At 38.4% G+C, this 22,062-nt stretch overlaps 1 protein-coding gene across 1 annotated transcript in view; it reads left to right on the top strand.

The window, feature by feature from the left end:
- The window catches only part of PRTG (protogenin), an 83,463-nt gene that overhangs the window by 30,245 nt on the left and 31,156 nt on the right, over positions 1-22,062 (top strand). Inside the window, 9 exon segments of the mRNA XM_086620512.1 lie at positions 4,180-4,324; positions 5,299-5,432; positions 5,751-5,888; positions 7,013-7,171; positions 7,769-7,928; positions 8,833-9,080; positions 12,974-13,138; positions 14,538-14,843; positions 16,028-16,216. Of these exon segments, the coding sequence (XP_086476638.1) occupies positions 4,180-4,324; positions 5,299-5,432; positions 5,751-5,888; positions 7,013-7,171; positions 7,769-7,928; positions 8,833-9,080; positions 12,974-13,138; positions 14,538-14,843; positions 16,028-16,216 (1,644 nt within the window).

Here is a 22,062-nt window from a genome sequence, read left to right as displayed (position 1 = left end):
ACTTGTGTTTGAATGAGTTTCAGGAGTAAATGAAGTATGAGTGTGTTGTGTTTCTTTTTTGTTTGTTTGTTTTGCTCTCTTTAAAAAAAAAAACAAAGCAAAACCAAAAAAAAGTGAAGGACTGCTGCTATATTTAAACAAACAAACAAAAAGGATATGAGTCATAAGCTGCTTAAGTTTTACTTTTTCCTACCTTAACAGTTAAATCTGTGTAAACCTGTTTAGGTACACAAAATTGTTTTTGCATGCATGCAGGATAGTATTCAATCCATGCATGGTGCAGAGACAGCAGCAGTATTTCTCTAATATTTGATCAGTGCGTGATAGCAAGTAATAATTTGGGGTTTGGGCCTGTGGATATTTGCCTTAATGGTAAATGAGGGAACTCGTACCAGAACTGAACTCTGATTTCTCTCTGCATAGATAACTTTATCAGACAGAACTGTTTTATGCCATCAAAGATATTCATGCTCAAAAGTAACTAAACAAACACCAGGAATTTATAAAAGTAAATATAGTTTCTAGCTGTTTTTTTCTTCTTCTGTAAGCAGTGTTTGATATCTTGCAAGTTAAAAAGGATGGGAGCATCAGGTTCTCAGAGTTACATTAATTGTTTTCTTTTGGCTATAAATCTGGGAACAAAATGATTGAATAGATCGGAGTAGAGGGGGAAAACTCAAATAAAAAGGCACTTACATTTATTGCGTTGTGCAGGGTTGTTTTCGGGAACAACGTATGTCTCTTGAGACTTTGTTTCTTATCCATTTTATAGAGCTCTGGCCTCTTAACAGCACTGCTTTAATGACTTTTTCTTGGGGTTCTGAGTTGGTATCAGCGCTTGCCATGAAAACAAGCCTGTTACAAAGAGGTCAGGTTTCACAAGACAGCAATAGACTTGTAAAAACAGATTTTACTGGAACAAATAAAGTCAGAATTAAGAAGAAACCAGAGATTTGCCTAAAGAAACAAGATACAGAAGGAGCAAGTATTGAGCTAAAGTGATCAACAATGTATAAATTTAGATGACAGATAAATGGGGATTTTTGGTTTCTAAAACCACGTTTAGTGTCATTAATGAGTTTTTCTGAAGATTTTGTGTGGTTCTCTGTAGTTCTGACTTTTGCTGTCTTTAAAGATTAATTTTCAGAGGAAATGCGTTGTTCCTGCTCAGGTGGAAAAGTGTTCTTTAAATATGAGCTTCAATTAACAACTTGCATTGAATTTTCTAAATAGTATAGCTGAATGTGTTCTTGCTTGCTATCATGATGACGTTTTGTGTTGTGTGAAATACTAATTTTCCTCAGTTTCTTGTGTAGTTCTTGAGAGTCTCTCTTCTGTCTTTAATCTTTAGCTTTACTGTGCCGGATGTATGGAAATAAATCATTCCTTTTATATACATAAACAAAACCCAAATATTGTATTTCTGTTGTCTCACTCTGTCCCTTTAAGTAATCATAGCAATAGAAGAAAATTCTGCATGTGATTTTATAGTTCCTATGGAGACAAAACTTTTAAAGGTGTGTAAGAGCTTTGATTCAGTGACAGTGTATATTACCCTTCTGCATTGTTAAAGTGGTCCTTTCTTATGCCACTGGCTGTGTGGTGCAGCTGTGCTACATGATGGCCCTGGAACTTGTGTTGCATTGACTTCTGTTCTTATTATCTATGTCTTTATTACATTCCTAGAGATTTTATTTTGAAAGCGAAGCAGATTTGCCTAGTTCGCTGCATCATACTTTCAGTAAAGAAATTAAAAATGCAATGTATTTTCTGTTAGAAAATCTGTTAGGAACAGCATTAGGGAAATATTATTCTGACTCCAGGTGAACACATTTTCTGTGTAGGGAGAATTAGAAAGGAGAAGGAGGGAAGGGAAGAAGTAAGACAAGCCTAGATGCATTTTCGTGTGGTTTTTTTTTTTGTTTTGGTTTGTTTTTTTTCCCCTTTCTTCTTCCCCCCACACCCTTTCTGTGGTGGATAACTACTGGAGGGTCGGGCTGCATCAGATTCAGCAGAAAGCACATCCAGAAAGTTTAGAGTTATGGTAACAACCTGATGTATGTGCAGGTTATTTGACTTGCACTGAGTCTTTCTGTGAAGCTGAGTTTCTGTAGGTAGGCCAAGAACTATTAAGTCTTTTTTTTTTCTTCTGATGATTCCTTAGCAATCAAAAGAAAATCTGTTAAAGGAGAGAACTGTTTTTGTGTCTTCCCCCCTACACGCTTTACGTGTAAGACTTCTGTTGTAACATCTTTATGGAAACATGGGGTTTTGTGTGTGTTTCCTCTTGGGCCTGGTACTGCTCAAAAGTGGAAGAACAAAAAGTGGAACATAAGGAACTGGGTTAAATTCTGGTGGTGGGAGAGGCTAGTTTTGTCTGCCATGAAGATGAGTAGGGAACAGACTGCAGAGTGTGCTGGGGCTGTGGGGACCTGCTGCTAAAAGTAAGGGACTGGTCGTAAAAACGGATACCAAGAGCATCTCTGCTTGTGCCCGAGGAGTCTGAATCACATTTGAGGTGCCAGGCCTAGTTTTCAGCTGCCCCGATGTTTGCATCATGTGGTCACTGCTTTCAGGTGATTTTGCTGTAGAAGGTGGTTCGATTGTCTTGTTAATCACAGTCTTTGGGAAGTCTGTTCACAAAGCTGCAACACTAACTCTGCTGATGTGGTTAGGAGCGCTCATTCCTGCAGTGCTGATGCAGCTGCAGAAATGCAGAGCAAAAAAGGATTTATCCTGACCTAGGAAGTGAAATAGGTATGCTAGTAACAGGAATCTTTAAGTTATGTAGTTAGGCCCATGTTAGGAGTTAAGTTCTGCATGGAGAGGAAAGCAACCACGTCATGTCACGTTTCCTTCACACTCTGATATCCATCCATTGATATATGCACTAGTATTAAAATGGCAGGAGGTGGGGAACATTTGTTAGGATGCTTGGTGTGCGTCAGTCCTCTGTGTCCTCTACGCAGAAGGGTATCATTGAGAACATGTTACAGTAAATAGGGTGAAAAACTATTTCAATTAATAAACAAGTAAAATAGAGGAATTCTTTCTACACAAGACTTTAAGGTTAAGAGATGGGTAATTTAATAATATTGGTTTATCTATTGAATTCGTGTTTCTGTGTACTTTATACAAGAGTAGAAATTTATTTGAAATCTGATTTTTATTTTTTTTTTTAAATCAGTATCATTGAGTTTATGCAGATATTGTTCCCTGTGCAGTTACATGGGGTGGGAACATGTGGAATTTTGTGATTCGAGTTATCCAAAAGGAGTTGCCTCTGAAGAGTTGTTTTTTCTGTTAATTATATTTAAGTAGCAGTAAATAGAGCAATTAATTAGTGGGTTTTTTATTCCTTTCCCTTTGTTTTTTTTTTTTTTCTGAGCAAAGAAATCCAGCTATGAATCCATTTCTTAGATGTCTGTCTATTAGACGAAAGATATTTATTGATCTTCTGCTTCAATTAGCTTGATTTCGTGAACTCTTTAAGTTGTAAATGCTTGAAATTATATTGATGCTCTGTGCATCAGACATCTGCTCAGTGACTGCTCGGACTGTTGGGATGAAAGTGTTCTTACACGAATAAACTTATTTTGAAATCTTTTCTGGTTTTAATTTCTTTTTTTCTTTATCAAACATGAACTTGTGCAACTCTCCAAATGCTTTTACTAAAAGTAAATTTTAGTAAAAATTTACTAAAATTACTACTTTAATAAAGTGAGTATTATTAAAAGACTAAAATATGGCTGTCAGGAACCAAATGTGGTTTTGGAAACTTTCTATTGCAGTCAATTTTTTTTTTTTTAATTACGGTGGGGTCAGTCCCAAACTCTTTGAATTGACATGAACTTCAGCAGTTTAATAACTGATATGCTTTCCAGCTACATGCTAGTCAATTTGTATGCTTAATTCTATTTGAGAATGTAATTTCAATTGAAACCTTTTTTTTGCCAAATTAGGTTAAAGCAAAGTTATTTTAAGTAAACCTTCAACCAATTAAACCATCTTATTGACCAAAGTTGACAAGATAATTAGACGTATCTTTCTTTGCACGTAGAAAAGAGGACTATTTGAAGTATTTCTGGGTATCTTTGCAAGTTAATCTATGATCTGGAGTTTGGTTTAGCCAGGAATTTTTCCTCACTTCAGTCCTTTTCAATGTTCTCTTATTTTTAGCCATTTCTGCATTTGAAGTCCAGCCACTTTCAACTGAGGTCCAAGAGGGTGGAGTAGCTCGATTTGCCTGTAAAATAACAGCAAACCCTCCTGCCACTGTGACATGGGAAGTGAATCGAACAACTTTACCTTTAGTGATGGACAGGTATGTAAAGTTACACATTGTAGAATGTCATTTATTTTCTGTGATAATTTTGAGCCTGATACAAGAAGAAAATCTGAATACTTGCAATGCCATTAAATAAAAAAGGTTCCATGTGTATAGTATGTCAACTATTAAAATAGCTAGTAATAGTTATATTGTTAATGAATTTTAAATAGGTGTGAGTGCAGACTAGCGTCACCTGCTATTGTCTACACAGTAATCATTGACCTGTGAATTGTCATTGGAGAGGTCTGCAAGATACAGAATAGATGGGCTTTGGCTGTGGGAGGGGTTTGAACTAGTGGGATTGCTTTCACAGGAGAATTGATGCTGAACCTGTTTTTCTTTAGAGGGCCAATAAAGAATTATATGTATAGAAAATTGAGTTAAAACACTTCATCCTAGGGAAATTGTGTGCAGGGGGACTTCTCTTGAGTTGATTAACTGGAAGCACACAGCCTGCTCCCTGCTAGATTCTTTCCCTATCCAGATTATATTTGTTGAACCTATTCCCATCCTTCTTGACATGTAACTTTTGTTGAACATGTCTAAGATACCTAGCATGCAAAGGAAGGTAAAAAGAGAAACATAAAAATTGAAAGTGTAGGTGGGTTTCTGGGAACCATATACCGGTTATGCCAGTATATCAGAAATTGCTGCCAAAAAATCAGCCAACCTGAATAGTATGAATGTAGTAGCTGGCTAAAGAAGGTTGGGATAGTTGCTTCTGAGGGTGAGAAAGATCTGCTTGTTGAAAGTAAATTCCTCTACTCTCATCATGGTGCTGGGGGGAATCTTGCCTGTAGTTCAGAAATGTGGGGAAGTGAGTCACATATAGAGAATGTTTTTGAGTTTCCAGCCTGCTGTTCCCAGGTCAGTGTAGCAATGACTGTTTGTAAATCAAGTACTTAATTCCATGATGATGTTCACTGACTGAACGCTTATCTACATTTCTTTTTTTGTTTCTGTGACAGGATAACTGCTCTACCTACAGGAGTTCTTCAAATCTATGGTGTTGAACAGAAGGATGCTGGGAATTATCGATGCGTTGCCACAACCATAGCCAATAGACGTAAAAGTACTGAGGCAATGCTGAGTGTTATTCCAGGTACTCTCCACGTGAGATCTTTTTCAATGGCATTATATTCTTTCTTTATGTTATAGCAAAAATGCGTTGAAGAGCTGTAGCTGTCCTCTGAACCACTTGCCCAAATAATAGTTTTGCTTGCTTATGTCTTGCAGCTAAAATATTGTTCAGTGTAAGTTTCCACAATTACTGAAATAAGGCTTTGGTGTAAATTTAATTTTGAACATCCTTAAAAAAAAAAGTCATGTTTTATTTCATATTTAATTGAGTTTTTGTTTAACTGTCCTCACAGTCTTTGACTTTTATTTTATTTTATTTTATTTTTTTTTCCCTCCAAAGCCTCAGACTTGAAGCCTTTTCACAAGCCGTCTATAATAGCTGGTCCTCAGAACATTACGGCATCTCTTCATCAAACTGTCATACTGGAGTGTGTAGCCACAGGGAATCCAAAGCCAATCATCTCATGGAGCCGGTTAGGTAGGTCTTAAAATTACAGCATACGACCTTCAGCCTGTGGAGAGGAAGTGAAACTGGAAAGAAAGGATTTCAGCAATTAGGTTACTGTTCTGAGGTTTCACATAGTAGGTAATGATTAGTAGGTTAGGGTAGGATAAGTGAAATACTTTTGGTGTGTATTTCCATGCTGCTGTTAAGAAGCCCTGAGGTTTTCTGAGGCTTTGGACTCCCCACTTCTGCTGTCAGTCTCGCACTGCCCCCAGCGCAGTGTGGGCAAAGCGCTGGGTAGGGCTGTGACCTCCAGGGATCTGTGACTCGGAGTAGAATCAGTGGTGAGTTAAGGCAGGTTGGAGTGCTTGCATCCTATGAAACAATCCTGTAAATATTTCTCCCTCTCTTCTTCTTAGAAGCAGTATGTGAATGTGACTTGGGCCTCATGTTGACGAGCCATTTGGACTATAGTCGAACCCCGAGTAGTCTGCCTAGAAAGGGAGAAGAGAGGGAATGCAATAAGAATAATAACATTCATCAGCACATCACGTTTTTCCATGAAAACTACCTCTGGTTTTATTCTGACATGTACCTAAGTGTGAAAGTCAGGACTGTACCTGTAGAAGCATGACAAGTTTTCCTACATTTTTATTTCTAAAAGTAGATGAAATAAACATGTTTCCCAGTCAATTCAGTGGCTCTTAGAGAAAACAAGAAAAAAATTACTTACCAGTCATAGAGCATTTGCTGTGAAAATAGAAGAAAATGTATGGTAATCAAATATACTCATTTTGTCCTCAGCATAATTCAGGAGGAGGTAGTGATCCCAGTTTGTAAAGATGATGTGGATGTTGGTAGTGATGAACCGAATCATAGTGCAAGGCAACTGGGGAGGCTAATGGGGAAAAGAGCATTAGTGTTTTAGCTATGAAAGTGAATTTTGTATATAAACCACTTACCATGCGGTGAGACTCAACCAACTGAATGGTCAGCTACTAGAGTGAAGAACACAGCAAATGCAAAATGGAAACCTCTGAAAGCTCATCTGTTAGACTCTAATATATGCCATTACTGCCTAGGCAACCCTGTTTAGATAAGTTAGTTAGATACATTGAACAGCCTTGTAACCACGCTTCTCTCAATCTCTCAAATAGACCATAAGTCCATCGATGTCTTCAATACCCGTGTCCTTGGAAATGGGAACCTCATGATCTCTGACGTAAAGGTGCAGCATTCAGGCGTGTATGTCTGTCGAGCCACTATTCCGGGCACACGAAACTTCACGGTAGCAATGGCAACTCTCACTGTGCTGGGTGAGTGTGCTTTGACTTCCACAGTATGTTTTAACAACTTGCGTCTGTCTTGAGCTATGCTATGTCCTGGGCTGAATTTTCATCTCAAACATAGCACACCAAGGGCTGTAGGGAGACTGCAGAGGTGAAACAGATCACAGAACTGTGGCTGCCTTCTTCTGTCTGTTGACTTAGATGAGAAGCGTCAGATACTCAACGTCTGAGTTATAAACTGGCAGTTCATTTGCACTTGGAGATACCCAGGTGCAATGTTTGCTCTGGGAAGACAGGCTTTTATCACAGAAAAGAATCTGTAACAAAGTAGAAATAGAATATATATGTATGCTTCATGAGCAGTATGTCATAGGCTGGAGTTTGATTTGTTTATATTCATAAATGCATCAACAAAAATGTGTAGAAATGTTGCTATCTGTGCAGATAGTGTGTATCTCTAAACAAATGTGGTTTGTTTACACGGAACATGCTTTCTGCATGGGTATATGTATCTGAGTGGCCAGAGGACAGAGGAAAATGTGTGGAAAATTCATTATTATTCTGACCTTGCATTTGTGGAGGCTTAATTATTTTATTTTATTTTTTTCTCCCTTTTATCTGTAGCTCCACCTTCATTTGTGGAATGGCCAGAAAGTTTAACAAGGCCTAGAGCTGGTACTGCTCGTTTTGCTTGTCAGGCAGAAGGAAATCCTGCCCCCAAAATTTCATGGTTAAAAAATGGAAGAAGAATACACTCCAATGGTAGAATAAAAATGTACAACAGGTAAGATTACAATTGCTGTATGAGAGCTGCGCTAGTGATGTGCTACCAAAGGATAAAATTCCAGTAACTAAATATAGCCAAGATACATACAACTCAAGGAAACATGAAATTGGACATTAAATGTAGTTACGGACATTTCCTTGGCAGATGGAAGGCAGATTAGTCAATACCTAAATTCTGCAGCAAAGCTTTTGTGATTGCTGCCTTACCTGGGAGGGAAACCTCAAGTGATTTCACCACAGAGTTGCTCTAGATTTACAGCAGCGTAGCAGAGACCAGAATCTCGCTAGTTGTTTGAGGCTCTGTTTCACTATTTCTGTATAGTGAGCAGCTCATATTAAGGAGTTGGTTAAGAATTTAAAGAGGGTAGAAATGGAAAGAGGGTATATTTAGATTAGATATTAGGAAGAAATTCTTCACTCTGAGGGTGGTGAGGCACTGGAACAAGTTGCCCAGAGAAGTTGTGGATGCCCCATCCCTGGAAGTGCTCAAGGCCAAGTTGGAGGAGGCTTTGAGCAACCTGATCTAGTGGAAGGTGTCCCTGCCCATGGCAGGGGGGTTGGAACTAGATGATCTTGAAGGTCCCTTCCAACTCAAACCATTCTATGATTCTATGAAATGACAGCCTTAAGCTTGTGCTTTTGCAGGAGGCGAATAGATTTACAGGTTTTTTTTCACTATGCCTGGCTTTGCAGGCATAAACATAAACATGGCAAGTTTTGAGGAACACTTCAAGTTGCTAAATTTCACAGCTGCACATCCATTTTCAATATAAGAGTTCACAGCGCGTAAGTCAATTATACTCATGAAGCAGAGGCAAACATAACTGTTGTTGCATTACATAGAGCTAAGTTTATCCAAGATGTGAGCTTTTCTTCCCCCTTTTTCTTCCTTTTGTATTCAGTAAATTGGTGATTAACCAGATCATTCCTGAAGATGATGCCATTTATCAGTGCATGGCTGAGAATAGCCAGGGATCTATTCTCTCCAGGGCCAGGCTTACGGTAGTTATGTCAGAAGACAGGCCCAGTGCACCTTACAATGTCCATGCTGAAACGATGTCAAGCTCAGCGATCCTGCTAGCATGGGAGAGGCCACTGTATAATTCAGACAAAGTGATTGCATACTCTGTGCATTACATGAAAGCAGAAGGTAAGCAGTTCGATTTAAATACTGATTAACTACTTGTACATGGTAAGAACTTGAATGTCCTTGCAAAGACTGTCCAATTTGAATGGTTCATAACCAGAGCTGCATCAGAGCATACCAGCATATAAATGCATATGGTAATCAACAGGCATGCTTAGGGAAAAATGCTTTTGCCACATCATCTCACTTGTGGGACTGAGAGTTCTTCCAACTCGCCGTTGTCTGATCGCTTCAGTGAGCAGATTTTGGAGTTAGGAATGGGCTTTAAAAGCTGGGACCTCCGAACTACTATCTGGGTTTTCCTCTGTCCTCAGCAGAAGCTTCTGCCTACTCCTTTCCATCTGTGTGCTTGGCAGGGAAGGACAGAGCATACAACAGAATCGTGGAGGCTTACAGAGGAACGTTTCACCAGAGACAGTTCTGTTGTCTAGATCCCCAAATTCTAGTGATGTTACTGACTTTCATATATTTTGGAGTAGAATAATTAATACTTCATTGGCTTAACTGTCTTCTCCTAGAACGAATATTAACTGAATGGTAAAATCTGCTCTCCTTTCACCTCTTGGTCTCCTATAATGAGAAAAGAATACTCAAACTCCTAAAATATGCTGAAATAGCTATGAATGATTTATCCTAGTCTCTGAAATGATATATAAATTCCTATGTAACAGAGAACAGATAGTTAGAGTAAAAGTGAGTAATTAGATGTTTTAAAAGCCCTTAGTATTATGTATTTGCTTTAAGTTAAGATAATCTTTAAGGTGATAGAAAAGAGGCATTTTTCATAAGCAAGAGAAGTGATTGCCAAATGACTTTTCATGTTAGGCTTAAACTAAGCAGCAATGCCGCTCTGTTTTCTAGGAGCGATTTCTTTTTCTGTTTCTATTCAGTAAGTGGTTTATTCAAGGACAGGACTGCAGATGCTCAGCTCTATGTGGAATACCAGTCTGCCATCTGCTAAGCAGAGGACAGGAAGGACAGCTTAATTACTCTAATACTGATGCAGGAATAGCTGCCTTTGCTTTTGCAAGTGAGAGATTTCAGGACACAAGAGAATTTTGTCTGAAGGAAGGAAGGAAAGAGTTTTGAAAGATAATGAGGACAAGAGGTGCGGGAAATTACCCCCTACACTTTCAATCACTGAGGTATTGTGCTCACAACCCCCTCTTAACTTATCTAGTGTGACTTTATTCATATTAGCTTTATCTGGGTAATTGTATGTCCTGTGCCAGTGTAGAGAGCAGAGACCGAGTAACTTCAAAGAAAGCTGGAAAACTGTCCTTAGGGAAGTGTGTATTTGTGCAGGAAATACTCTTGCACAGTAGTGAAAGGAGATATCTTCTGAAAAGTGTTTTCTGCAAAATCATGTTGCAATCCCTGCGTTGTTTGCTTCTTTTCCACAAGTTGTAACTTTTGAAATGAGACTGTAACTTGTCTTGGTTTAAAAAACAAAACAAACTCCAAAGAAAAAAAATCTGGTTTATTTGAACTTGCTTTCTCAAATACCCATTTTTTCATATTTCCAGTCTATGTCTTATGATATTTACTTTATTTAATGTAATGCTGTTGTGCATCCTTTCACATTAGTAAGGAAATCCACACAGGGAGAGTGGGGAGGGCTGTGTTAAGAGGAGTAATTACAGAGGTGGGAATCAAAATGTAGGTGATCTGCTTGCGTTTTTTCTTTTGTAACATGATTTGAGTAGTACCAGAAGATCTTCACCAGGATATAAAACCACTTTTGTCTTGTTTTGTAGAAAAAAAAATTGAGCTTCAAAGGCTAACGGACTGCACTTCCGTAAAAATGATTGCTTTCTAAGTGATAGTCTGCAAACTTTTCTGAGGATGTGGCACACTTAGCAGAGGCATTACTAAAAACCTAGAAAATGCCTTTGTAAGAAAGTATTGAATCAGCCATGTCTATGATGTAAATTAGAAGCAACTATATTTAAAGAAATGCAAATTAAATATTAAGGAAAATCTTTTTGTGACATTCACACTATACCATGGCACAGGGGTGTTAACATTGTCAATATCTATTTACTCTGTAAGAATTCTGGATAATCATGTATTAATGTAAATCGTTTGTATGAGTGTATCACTTTCATTATTCCTTTCAGCCCAGTCCACCCTCACGCCTCGTTTAAGGCCCTGATGAAGATTAAAAATGATCTCAGATGTTTCTGACTTAACTAGAGCATATCTTACTTTAAAGCTTCTTACATGTAACTTTTTACTTTATATGTTTATGTTCATATATTGCTCTCTTGTTTTAGTTAGGAACCACGTTTGCCAGTGTAAGTAAAGAACATTTTATTGCAAAAGAAAAACAGTGCTTGCCAAGTCTCTTAAGGTGTACTGATGCTTATGATTCCATAAACTTTAAACAGAAGAGAAAACTGCATAATACACTAATCACATGCAGTTCTGTGGAGTTTTTTCTGTAGCCTTCACAATGTGGTAGGTGCTTTGAATACAAAAGATACCATCACTCATTGTTTAATTTCACAACTCAAGTATTCTGATGTTTCACTGTTAAACAGGTTCAGGTCCTCTTCCCTATTTAAAATTAAAAAAAAGAGTTAGTGTTTTAATCAAGTTAGTTGAAGAAACTAACAGGTGTTTTTTTGTGTTTTTGTTTTTTGTTTCTTTAAGCAGAATATTTTACATTCAAATCGGGGTCATAGTAGCAAGAAGAATAAGGGTCTGATGAGTGTGCATGTTGGAGTGTGTTAATTCCTTGTTAGTGATTTAGAAAAGGCACAAAGGGAACACTGATTGTGGTGGAAGGCAAGCCTTGTTCTCTATTATGGCAGTTTCATTAGGGGCTCTGCATGAGGCCTAGAAATCCATTCAATGAGAGAACAAGTCCTTTTAATTTGAGCTCAAGGATCTTGTTTAGCAGGTCAGAAATCGTGCCTTGCAATTCCTAATTAACAAGCCATTAACTAGTCTGTTGTGAGATGCTCGTAATCTTGTCTAATTAAAATGCTATCAAGTTAATTCATAAATGTGGGAAAACTTAATGGTGGAATTTGCCTTTCGTTTTGTTTATAACTTCATTTGTGAAGAGAAGGAGCTGGCTCTTACAGAGTTTTGATTAAGTTGACGTGCACTTGGTGTGAATTGTTCTTTAACACAGCAGCTTTCACCACACTTATTCCACTTTATAGCCTTCCTCTATAGGAATAAAGCCCAACAAAGGCAAGGACTGCTGCATGCATTGCTATGCATATTGTAATGTGAATTGCTGAGAATTTTTTTCCTTTTCTTTTTTTTTTTTTTTAACAACTCACTAAGGAGCCAAACATTTTTGAATCGTGTTCTGGTCTGTTCTGATTGGCCTTTCTCCAAATTAAAGAAAAAACCGTGTCAATCAAATGTAATAGAATTCACAGGGCTAAAATGAGATCCTTTTGCTGAATAAATTCTTTCTGTTTGTTTCTTTTGGGGGGGTGTTTGTTTTGTTTTTGATGGAGTGGAGCTCTCGCATTCCTCACAGTCTGCTGTAGAAAGGCTCTGTAAATAGGTTTTGAAAAAAACCTCCCTGACTCTAAACAAATAGATGTAGAAGCTTGGTATGAATGATAAGGCTATTAGAGCTTGTCTGTTGTGTTACTGTACATTGGGCGCAGTTTGTTGTGACTAATTCTAAATAGGGTTTAGCATGGCATTCAGCATCCCTTATTCAGGAAAATCCTGAAATGCCATAATCTACACCACAGCAAGATACAGTTACTCCTGTGCATAAAAGAGCTTTTACTTAGTCAGGTTCAAAAAACAGAGGTAGGCTGGGGAAGAACATGAAATAACTTTATAAGATCTTAAAGGCAAGGTACTGTGATGTTTAGGGATTGTCAGGAATTTTTGTTTGTCTAACCCTTATTTTATGCCAGGTTTAAATAATGAAGAGTACCAAGTGGTCATTGGAAATGATACAACCCATTACATTATTGATGACTTGGAACCAGCCAGCAACTACACCTTCTATATTGTAGCTTATATGCCTCTGGGAGCCAGTCAGATGTCAGATCATGTGACTCAGCACACCCTTGAAGATGGTAAGACAAAAAACACTGATTTAGGGGAACGTTTTCATTTGCACTGAATAGCCATGTGCAATCCAGTGCTAACAGCTCTTGAGGATCCCAAATTTCCACTGATGTCAGTGAGACTTCTGGATACATGCAATGTAAGACTGAGCCAGCTAATGAAAGGAATGAGAATAAAATAACATTCTCACAGGGCAACATTGTATATTACATGGTGTCTTTTTCTATGTTGAAAGGCATTTCATTAAGTCATGTAAATAAGTATTCTTGATCTTTAAGAATTCCCTCATCGCTGAGAATTTGATGATAGCCTAGGATTTAGTCTCTATGACTCTTTCTTAGGCATCTGAAATGTGAATCAAACTGCACACTCATTGCATCTTTTGCAAATTTCAAAGGAAAATTTGGAATAAAAATTTGCTATACCAAAAAAATATTTTGTTTTGTCTTTGTGCTTGTTAGTAGAATCAGAATTTCATAAAATACCCTACTGATATATTCCGTGCAGTGATTTAACTAATCTGAACATCATGGCAACAACAAACTGTTTAGTATAGCTCATTAGAACTGATTAATAAATTCTGACAGGGTTAAGCTTTGGCAGCATGGAACACTGCCAGTTCCAGTTGTCTGCCTGTCTCTGCCAGGAGCTACTGCCCTCATTACAGTGAGTCTTCAAGAGCACAGGTTGTTGTCTAGACTCTCAGATCTGACCTTGACAGTCGGTTTGTCAGAACAGTAAGGTGTTGATTGCCTTTGATTACTGCTGGCATCAATAAGAGAATCACAGAATCATAGAATGTTTTGGGTTGGAAGAGACCTCAAAGATCTGCCATGGGCAGGGACACCTTCCCCTAGATCAGGTTGCGCAAAGTCCCATCCAACCTGGCCTTGAGCACCTCCAGGGATGGGGTATCCACAATTTCTTGAGTGCCTCACCACCCTCATAGTGAAGAATTTCTTCCTTCTATTTAATGTAAATCTCCCCTCTTTCGGTTTAAATCCAGTGCCCCTTGTCCTGTCACTACACGCCTTTGTAAAAAGTTCCTCTCCAGCTTTCTTGTAGGCCCTCTTTAGGTACTGGGAGGCTGCTAGATCATCTCCCTGGAGCCTGCTCTTCTTCAGGCTGAACAACCCCAACTCTCTCAGTCTGTCTTCATTGGAGAGGTGCTCCAGCCCCGAAGAAAACATTGAGGGCCATACACAAAGGAGCTTACTAAGGCTATGCATGCAGAAAGTAAGAAGGATGTGCAGTGCCAAGTTATTCTTAAAATAAACAAGAATCTACGAAACTTACTGAATTATTTACTCTTATGTTAGTGGCATCTCATCATAGGCTAAGGTTTCAGACGACAATTTTCCATTTCTGTTTTTCCTGAACTCAAAAGCTTTGTCTTTTCCTTTTTAGTTCCCTTGAGAGCTCCTGAAATTAGTTTGACAAGCAGGAGTCCTACTGATATTCTCATCTCTTGGCTGCCAATTCCTGCAAAATACAGGAGAGGTCAGGTGGTCCTGTACCGTCTGTCTTTCCGCCTCAGCACAGAGACCAAAATCCAAGTATTGGAGCTGCCAGGGACTTCAGATGAGTATCTCCTCGAAGGCCTGAGACCTGACAGTGTCTACTTGGTTCGTATCACTGCTGCAACAAGGATTGGCTGGGGAGAAGCATCTTTGTGGACATCCCACCGGACTCCCAAAGCTACAAGTGTGAAAGGTAATTCTTAACCTTACCAGCAGCTTAGAGATCGGGTCAATCGCAGGCTTCATCTGAAAGCTACAAATTTTTCTCACAGGTAGTGCAAGGATGTGAAATAGGTTTTCCCACTACATGTTCTTGTTCTGGAGATCTAGAAAATAGTCTTCTAACTGTGATTCTGTGCATAATCTGCAAAAGCTTCTGATTCCTTTAATAAATTAAATGCAGTTAATGCATAGTTTCAGGATCAAAAGTTGAAGAGGAACTAATCTATCTTATGAAGGGCCTTAAATATGACAGGAGAAAGAAAAGCTGATATATTGTTTTTGTGCCAATCTTTGATTGTTTTCGTACGTTGATGTTCATGTATTTGATATGGTGGCAGGAAACTTTAATTCATGTTTGTGAGCTGCTCAAATATTTCAGCTTATAAACTTGTTTCCGGTGATAACACATTTTTCTTCTGTTCTCTGTAATTTGCCTAAAAAAATCCAACCACCCCATTGTTGTTCAGTGTAAAATACCTTTCTGCAAATTGGGACATGACACGTTCGCAATGTGTACAGGTACTTAAGAGATCTGAGTTGATGCATGTATGTCTGCATTGCAAACAAAATGCACGTTTTGAATATGCAAATTGATTTGATATTTGAAGTCTAAGTTGCTGTAATTGAGCTTTGGATTACACTATTATTTAGTAATGTCATGCAGAAGAGCATTCAACTTTGCATGAATGGCTTGAAAAAGACATAGATTTGAATTTGTAACGGTATTTCTTAGCTGTATTCCGCATCCATCCACTTTGGATTTCATTGAGTTTCGACTACTATAGTAAATTATAGCACTTGATGAACTGTGATGTTATTGTTAATCACATTTGCTTTGGCTCACTTTAAAACAGGACGTAGTTTTTTAACTATCTTTGGAGTGTTTTTGTTTTTCTTTGAAAATAACTACCTTATAAATTTAGTTTATTTATTTATTAAGATGCAGAATTAAAAAGTGTTTCTGTTCTGGTTTATCCTAAATTAAATTGTTAGATTATCTTATAGGGAGTCAGACATCATAATAAAGAAATAATTATGTGAGTATACAGATGAGCTAAAAATCTGTCTTGAGTGAACTTTGGACTGAGGAGCATCCAGATTTTTGTGTTGTTTCTAGACTATAAGAATATTATATATATATTTCTCTAAAACCAGCACCAAAGTCTCCTGAGCTGCATTTGGAGCCGATGAACTGCACAACCATTACAGTACAGTGGCAGCAGGACTCTGAGGACACTGCGACTATTCAAGGGTACAAGCTGTATTACAAGGAAGAAGGCCAACAGGAGAATGGACCGATTCTCTTGGATGCCAGGGATCTGGAGTATACTGTCAGTGGTTTAGGTGAGTATTTAAAATATTTCTTACCTGTTCTGGAAGACAGAAGTCAAAGGACATCTTAGAGAGCTTCAATCATTAGACCTGTAAGGCAGCAGCATTAGGTTTGGCCATCTGTTTTCCCAGCAATAAGCTTTGCAAGCTGGAGTTATGCTGCTGATGGAATAATCCTCTCCTAAAATATGTATTGTGCAACACTTAGACAACCAGATCTTGTAAATCTTGTGTAAGTTGGAAGAAGGACACCCAACTACTTATCACAAGATACAGAACGTATAGTTAGTAAATACTGCTAGTAAATGACATGCCTTTTAGTATTCAGTTTAATACTCAGGTTTTTCAGCTTTTGTGTATTTACACCTGTTCAAGTAACAGTGGAGGATTAATACAAAATACAAAAGATTTTTCTCTGGTATTTCTACCCTGTTTCTCTGTTATTGTAGCCTTTGTCACAGCTATACTGCACAACAAGCACTGCTTGCTCTCTGTAGTAGCACCTGGCCCTTGTGCATGTTGTTATACTGTTAATATTTTTAAGGAGTACTGGTAAATATTTGCAGGACTGAACACAAGGATTAGGGCACAGAGCTTGCTGAGTCCCACTGGAGTCTTTCCATTAATCACCTGACTCTGTTTTCTCCTGTAGCTCTTGCGATGTATATTAGTACAGATGTGTTGGATCTTATCCCTAGGTAGAAGGTGCTTCTGTTTACATATATAACCAAGAATTTCTTTCATAAAAAGATGTGGTCTAAAATGTAATCAGCAAAAGTAATATAAGACTTGACACTTAGTGTCTGAAGTGTGTTGAGATAGATTACTTAAGGGTAGTGTGGAGAAAAGTCTTGACTAAATTATCAAAATTGACCCGCAGTCTTAACTAGGTCAAATAGCCTCTTGACCATGCTCAGATATTCTCATCTGCTGCATGCAGATGTTTTAGGGGACGTTTGAGGAGAGCATTCTGGTCTGTTAACTGGACAACTGACCATCTGTGACTGTTTCTAGCCAGAGCATCTGGCTGCAGCTGACTGTTTAACAGAGCTGAGACAAAAGAGCAGTGGGTTTGAAAGGATGTGGTGTCTGTGTGTCCTAGGACATAAATGCATTTTTTTTGTCTCCTCATTAGGCAGTTACAAAGCAGTAATTTCAGACACATGCAAACTTATTAGTGTGTGATCCACATCATATGGATTTTCTCAGTATACTAATCCTCCTCAGATTAAAATAATATTTTACAGAATTATGTTAGAATGTATATTACCTGTGTGGTTTTAATCGATTTTTCTTTCCAGTAAGAATGTAGACAGAAGAAAACAAAAGCAAAATGAGTTTGGGAAATTGCACCTTTCACATGGTCACAATGTTAACTGAATTACAAGAAGTGTGGGCATGGAGCAATTCACGTGCTTGACTTAACCATTTGGTCATGGTGCACATGATGTGTTGAGTGTTTATTTCTTATCATAATTATGAGTATCCAAGTATGGTGACAAAAACATGATACATTCCATATAATGTGATTGCCATCGTCTACATTTTATTTATGCTGCCATAGGTTCCCTCCACTGAAGAGTATTTTTTTCAAATAACTTCAGTAGAAGTCATCTTTTTATCTTATTTGAAGTATATGTCAAATATGGGAAGTTTTCCTGTGTAAGTTTCTTTGCTGGTTTCTTATTTTCATTTGCTTTGTAGCATCTGCAGAAAAAGGCACTCATTGCTACAGCTACAAAAGACTCACCTGGCACAGGAAATGTGATTAGGTCATGATTTTCCACTGCTAAGGTGATTGCATATGTTGAGGCCTGGAAAGTTCATGTAGACTTCCCATAGTGACAGCGCCTGTCTGACTAGTGTTTGCCCATTGAGAAGCTGCCTGTTTGAAATTCTTGCGCATGCTAAGTTATTTCTTAGAAAACGGTACTCAACCAACCTTTTTCTGCCTGTGGCAGCTGCATATGTGGAGAATATAGCAGGTAAAATTATATGCAATATATAAACCCACAAGGACTGTAGCAACATCCACACATTAAGAGGAGACTGATTTGCTTTCCTTTTTCTTTTGTGGGAATAATTTAAATCATTTAGACCCGGTTATTTTATTTATGCATTTCAGATTTAAAATATTACTTATCAGGAAGGGGTCCTAACTGGTAGAATTAGAGATAAAATAAGGCAAGCCACCGCTCTAGGTATTGTGACTGTGGTAAACTGAATCTTCATGAACTGGATAGAGGCTTTGAGAACTAATGTTCTGTCATCCATTTGCCTCTCCCGAGGACACTAAACTACTGATTTATTGACAGACTCTTTAAAATAAATGTCTTCATTGTTAGCTACAGGAATTAGTAGAATACTGCAAGTCTGAAACCTGAAGGGGAAAGGTATGTTTTAAGATTTTGTTTCATGTATGTTGGATAACATGATCAAAAGAAAAGGTTATTCCTAATTTGGAAGAATATTATGCTAATAGTATTAGGTGCTTCCCAGTGGCAAAGATGGAGTAGTTTCTCATGCATCATCTGTTGCCACTGAAGTTATGTGGCTTCCAAACACTCCCTCTTCATGTCTTAGTTTGTCCTGACCTAAGGCTGCTCTACCATTCTCTGTTCTCTTACATAGTTGATAAACTAGAACTAAATAGACTTCTAGTGACATTTGGAGCGTGTCAATACATCTTCCTGCAGATGTTGGCACAACTGCCAATTGGGCAAAATCTGTGTGTTCAAAGAAGGCAGTCCACTTACTCTGTGGCAATTGAAGTGCATCACAAAATTGGAATTCATGATATTCTCTAATCAAAGAGAACATTAGCACTGATACTGTAAGCACTGTTGGTTGCATTGATTGTTGATAGTGTTGATATAACTACTGCAAATGATTTGCAAATGTCTACATGACTCTTGATGGAGGGACAAGTGTGATAGGTAAAGCAGAATCAGCAATACTAGTTTAAAATAGGTTACAATGATTGCATATGAAATATAGCAATATGAATATTATGCTTTATGTTTTAATCTCTTGTTGGTTCCTACCTTGTTTTTTTGAGAACTGACCTCTCTTACTCCAGTATAGGTCTGTCCCAGTTACTTCTGTGTATTTTTAAACTGGATTATTTAGCATGATAGTCACCATGTAAATGGAATTAAATGATCTGATCAGAGTCAAGGCTGCCATTCTCAAAATAAATATCCAGAGTTTCACACAGACATTTATTTGTGTTAAAGGTCTTGGCATTTATTTTTCAATAGCAGGCCATTTCCTAGTCCAGTGTAAAATTCCATTATCACTTGCATTTGCCACAGGAGCAGACCCTTGGGTGCATACCATGCATTTTTGCCTCTATTTTTAATTCCTCCTTTGTTTCCTCCTGCTCTAGAAAGTTTTCTGTAACACTTTCGTTGTGACACTTGATGAATCTGCTGGTACAGGTTCTCTTTCTGTAAAGTTTCAGATTATGTATGTTCAGAAGTTGAAGTGAGTTTTGTTGGTGGAAGTTTTTGGGAACCTTCTCACAGTGCAACACGACGGGGATTGGCAAAGCTTGAAAGTTAAAACAGAGGGAGTGTCCAGAGAAGCTTATCTACCCCTTTAAAAGTCTTCAAATTATTTTTTTTTTCAGAGAGTATTTTAAGCATGTGTACATGTATCTCTGCCTCAATGCTGTTAGTACTCACTACCGTGTGAGGTGGACTGTTTGCTTGTCACAGCTCGCTTGTGTATGCAGCTATATGACTGATAGGAAGGTAGAACCTATACAAGAAGGGCAGTGACTCAGAAGAACCCATTTTAAACTTATCTGGTTTATTTGAGCCAGGAACTCTTCATAACTAGGTTGTAATGCTGCTAGGAATCTCATCCTGGAAGCTACATCTAGGGAGAACAAAATCAAATTCAGCTTCTTGGTTAACAAGAAAGTGCAATCGATTCTGATGCTGTAGCACGAGAACACCGTTCTTCAAGCTGCCTGGAAGTTTCCCTCCCTGAACTTTTTTTAATTTTTCAGTTCTTATCATGCTAGTAACAGCAATATTTTTATTAACTATATGGATGCCACTGGTGATGAAGGAATGCAACATGTCCATGTGCCATTAATGCCTTCTAAGCTTGGAGGAAGGGAGGAAAGCAAGAATCCACTCTGCTAATTCATCCTTCCGTAGCTGCCGTCTGGGAGCTGTACCACCTTGAGTGATGGTAGTTGCAGTGAGGATTTCAGGAAGTGGCACCTTGGGGACAAGGCTGACGTCGCGTCGCGTCTCGCTGAACGCACACAGAACCCTGGGGCAAGCAGGTTGTGGCAGAGATGTGCGCACCTCAGGTGCCCTCTTGTTTGTGTTGCATACAAGATGATATCACGGTAAATAACCGTTTTCAGGCAGACACCTTAGGGGAGGGAAAAACTGGTCTGTTAGCTTTGGTGAAAACGCCGTGAGCGTGGGAGCCCACATACCTTGGACTTTCCCTGGTGAAGGCCCCTCACCAGGAGAGCCTGCGGAGCAGAGTGTGCTGGGCTGGAAGCTGCAGCCCCCAGGAGCACTGCTGGCTCCCCAGGGCTTGGGGCGCTTGCAGGCTGCAGGGGACTGGGCAGAAACTGCCAAATGATTTGATGGCCATGAAATGGGGTGTAGCTGCTTTGAAAGAAAAAAAAAATAAACTTCTTTGGTGGTTCTGAGACTTGGAGAGACTGCACGCTCTCCCTCTGGGAAAGCTGCTTCTATGCTGACTGGGGTCATCAGGCTGTTGAACATGAGGGACATTGCAACCTCTTGCTGTTTCTCCCGATACTCCAGTTTTACATTACCCAGTGGCGTTTTCTCCTGCCACAATATAGTGTTTTTTTGAAAAATAATTAGATTCTGTCAAACTCATTTGCGATTTACTCCAAAAAGTTTGGTCTTAATCAGAAAAATTTCCCTGCCTGAAAGCTCTTCTATGTCCTGCCTCTTTCCAGTTGCAGAGAGAAGAAATAAGGGAAAGTGCGTTTCCCTGCCCCCTCCCAACTGGACCAAATTTCCAAGTGAAGAATTTGTCAAAGTCTAAATGGCACAGACACATTTTGTGACCCTGCACGGCACTCTCCTCTGAAAAGGGGGCTTGTGCTGGAGAATTAGCCATCTACCTACTACGCTTAGCATCCCTCCAGAGACTTCACCTTCAGTTGTTTAATTTCCCCTGGATCTATTTATATCACGTTACAACCATGATTATAGCTAAGCTTTAGTCCAGGGCAGCAAAGTGATGTTACAGTCTATAGAGATTGAATAAAGGTGGGTAAGAAGAGTCAATGCAAACAATTTCTCCGCTTAAACTGCCTGATGCACGTCATGCAAGTGTCTGTTGTAATAATTCTCTAAAAGTGCTTACGAAGTTTCATAAAGCTGTTGATATGATGGTAAGATATGACATAGTGGTTTCATTTGCACCATATTGCAAGTGGATGTGCTAGAAAAACATAAATTTTAAAAACTTAATGGCATCTTTAACAGCTTTGATATCTTTCTCATTAAGAACTGCAAATGCTGTAATAGTGAGAAGGAATATTAAGAGCATTACATGTGTTAATGTAGTTATTTCTGATAGTTAGGGCTGTAATTTCAGTTTTATCCCAGATTTTGTTGGTGTCAAAATATACAAGTCTCATATACTCATACCTTAACATTCTGGGATATCCAAAATTGTGTATGTAAGAATTGATACTGTTTTTTCGTTATAAGTTACTACGGAAATTTAGCTTGGGATTCCCATACAAATTCAAGAAGAAAGGCATTCCTACAGTTTCATAAAATGATGTGAAAGAAACACAAGTCTTCTCCCTCAATGCTTTTTTATTTATTTATTTATTTCATGGT

Source organism: Tauraco erythrolophus, chromosome 14 (genome assembly GCF_009769465.1).
Source record: "Tauraco erythrolophus isolate bTauEry1 chromosome 14, bTauEry1.pri, whole genome shotgun sequence".
In the NCBI taxonomy this organism is placed as follows: Eukaryota; Metazoa; Chordata; class Aves; order Musophagiformes; family Musophagidae; genus Tauraco; species Tauraco erythrolophus.
The sequence above is the reverse complement of the archived record's forward strand: the minus strand, read 5'-3'. Positions and strand labels throughout refer to the sequence as shown.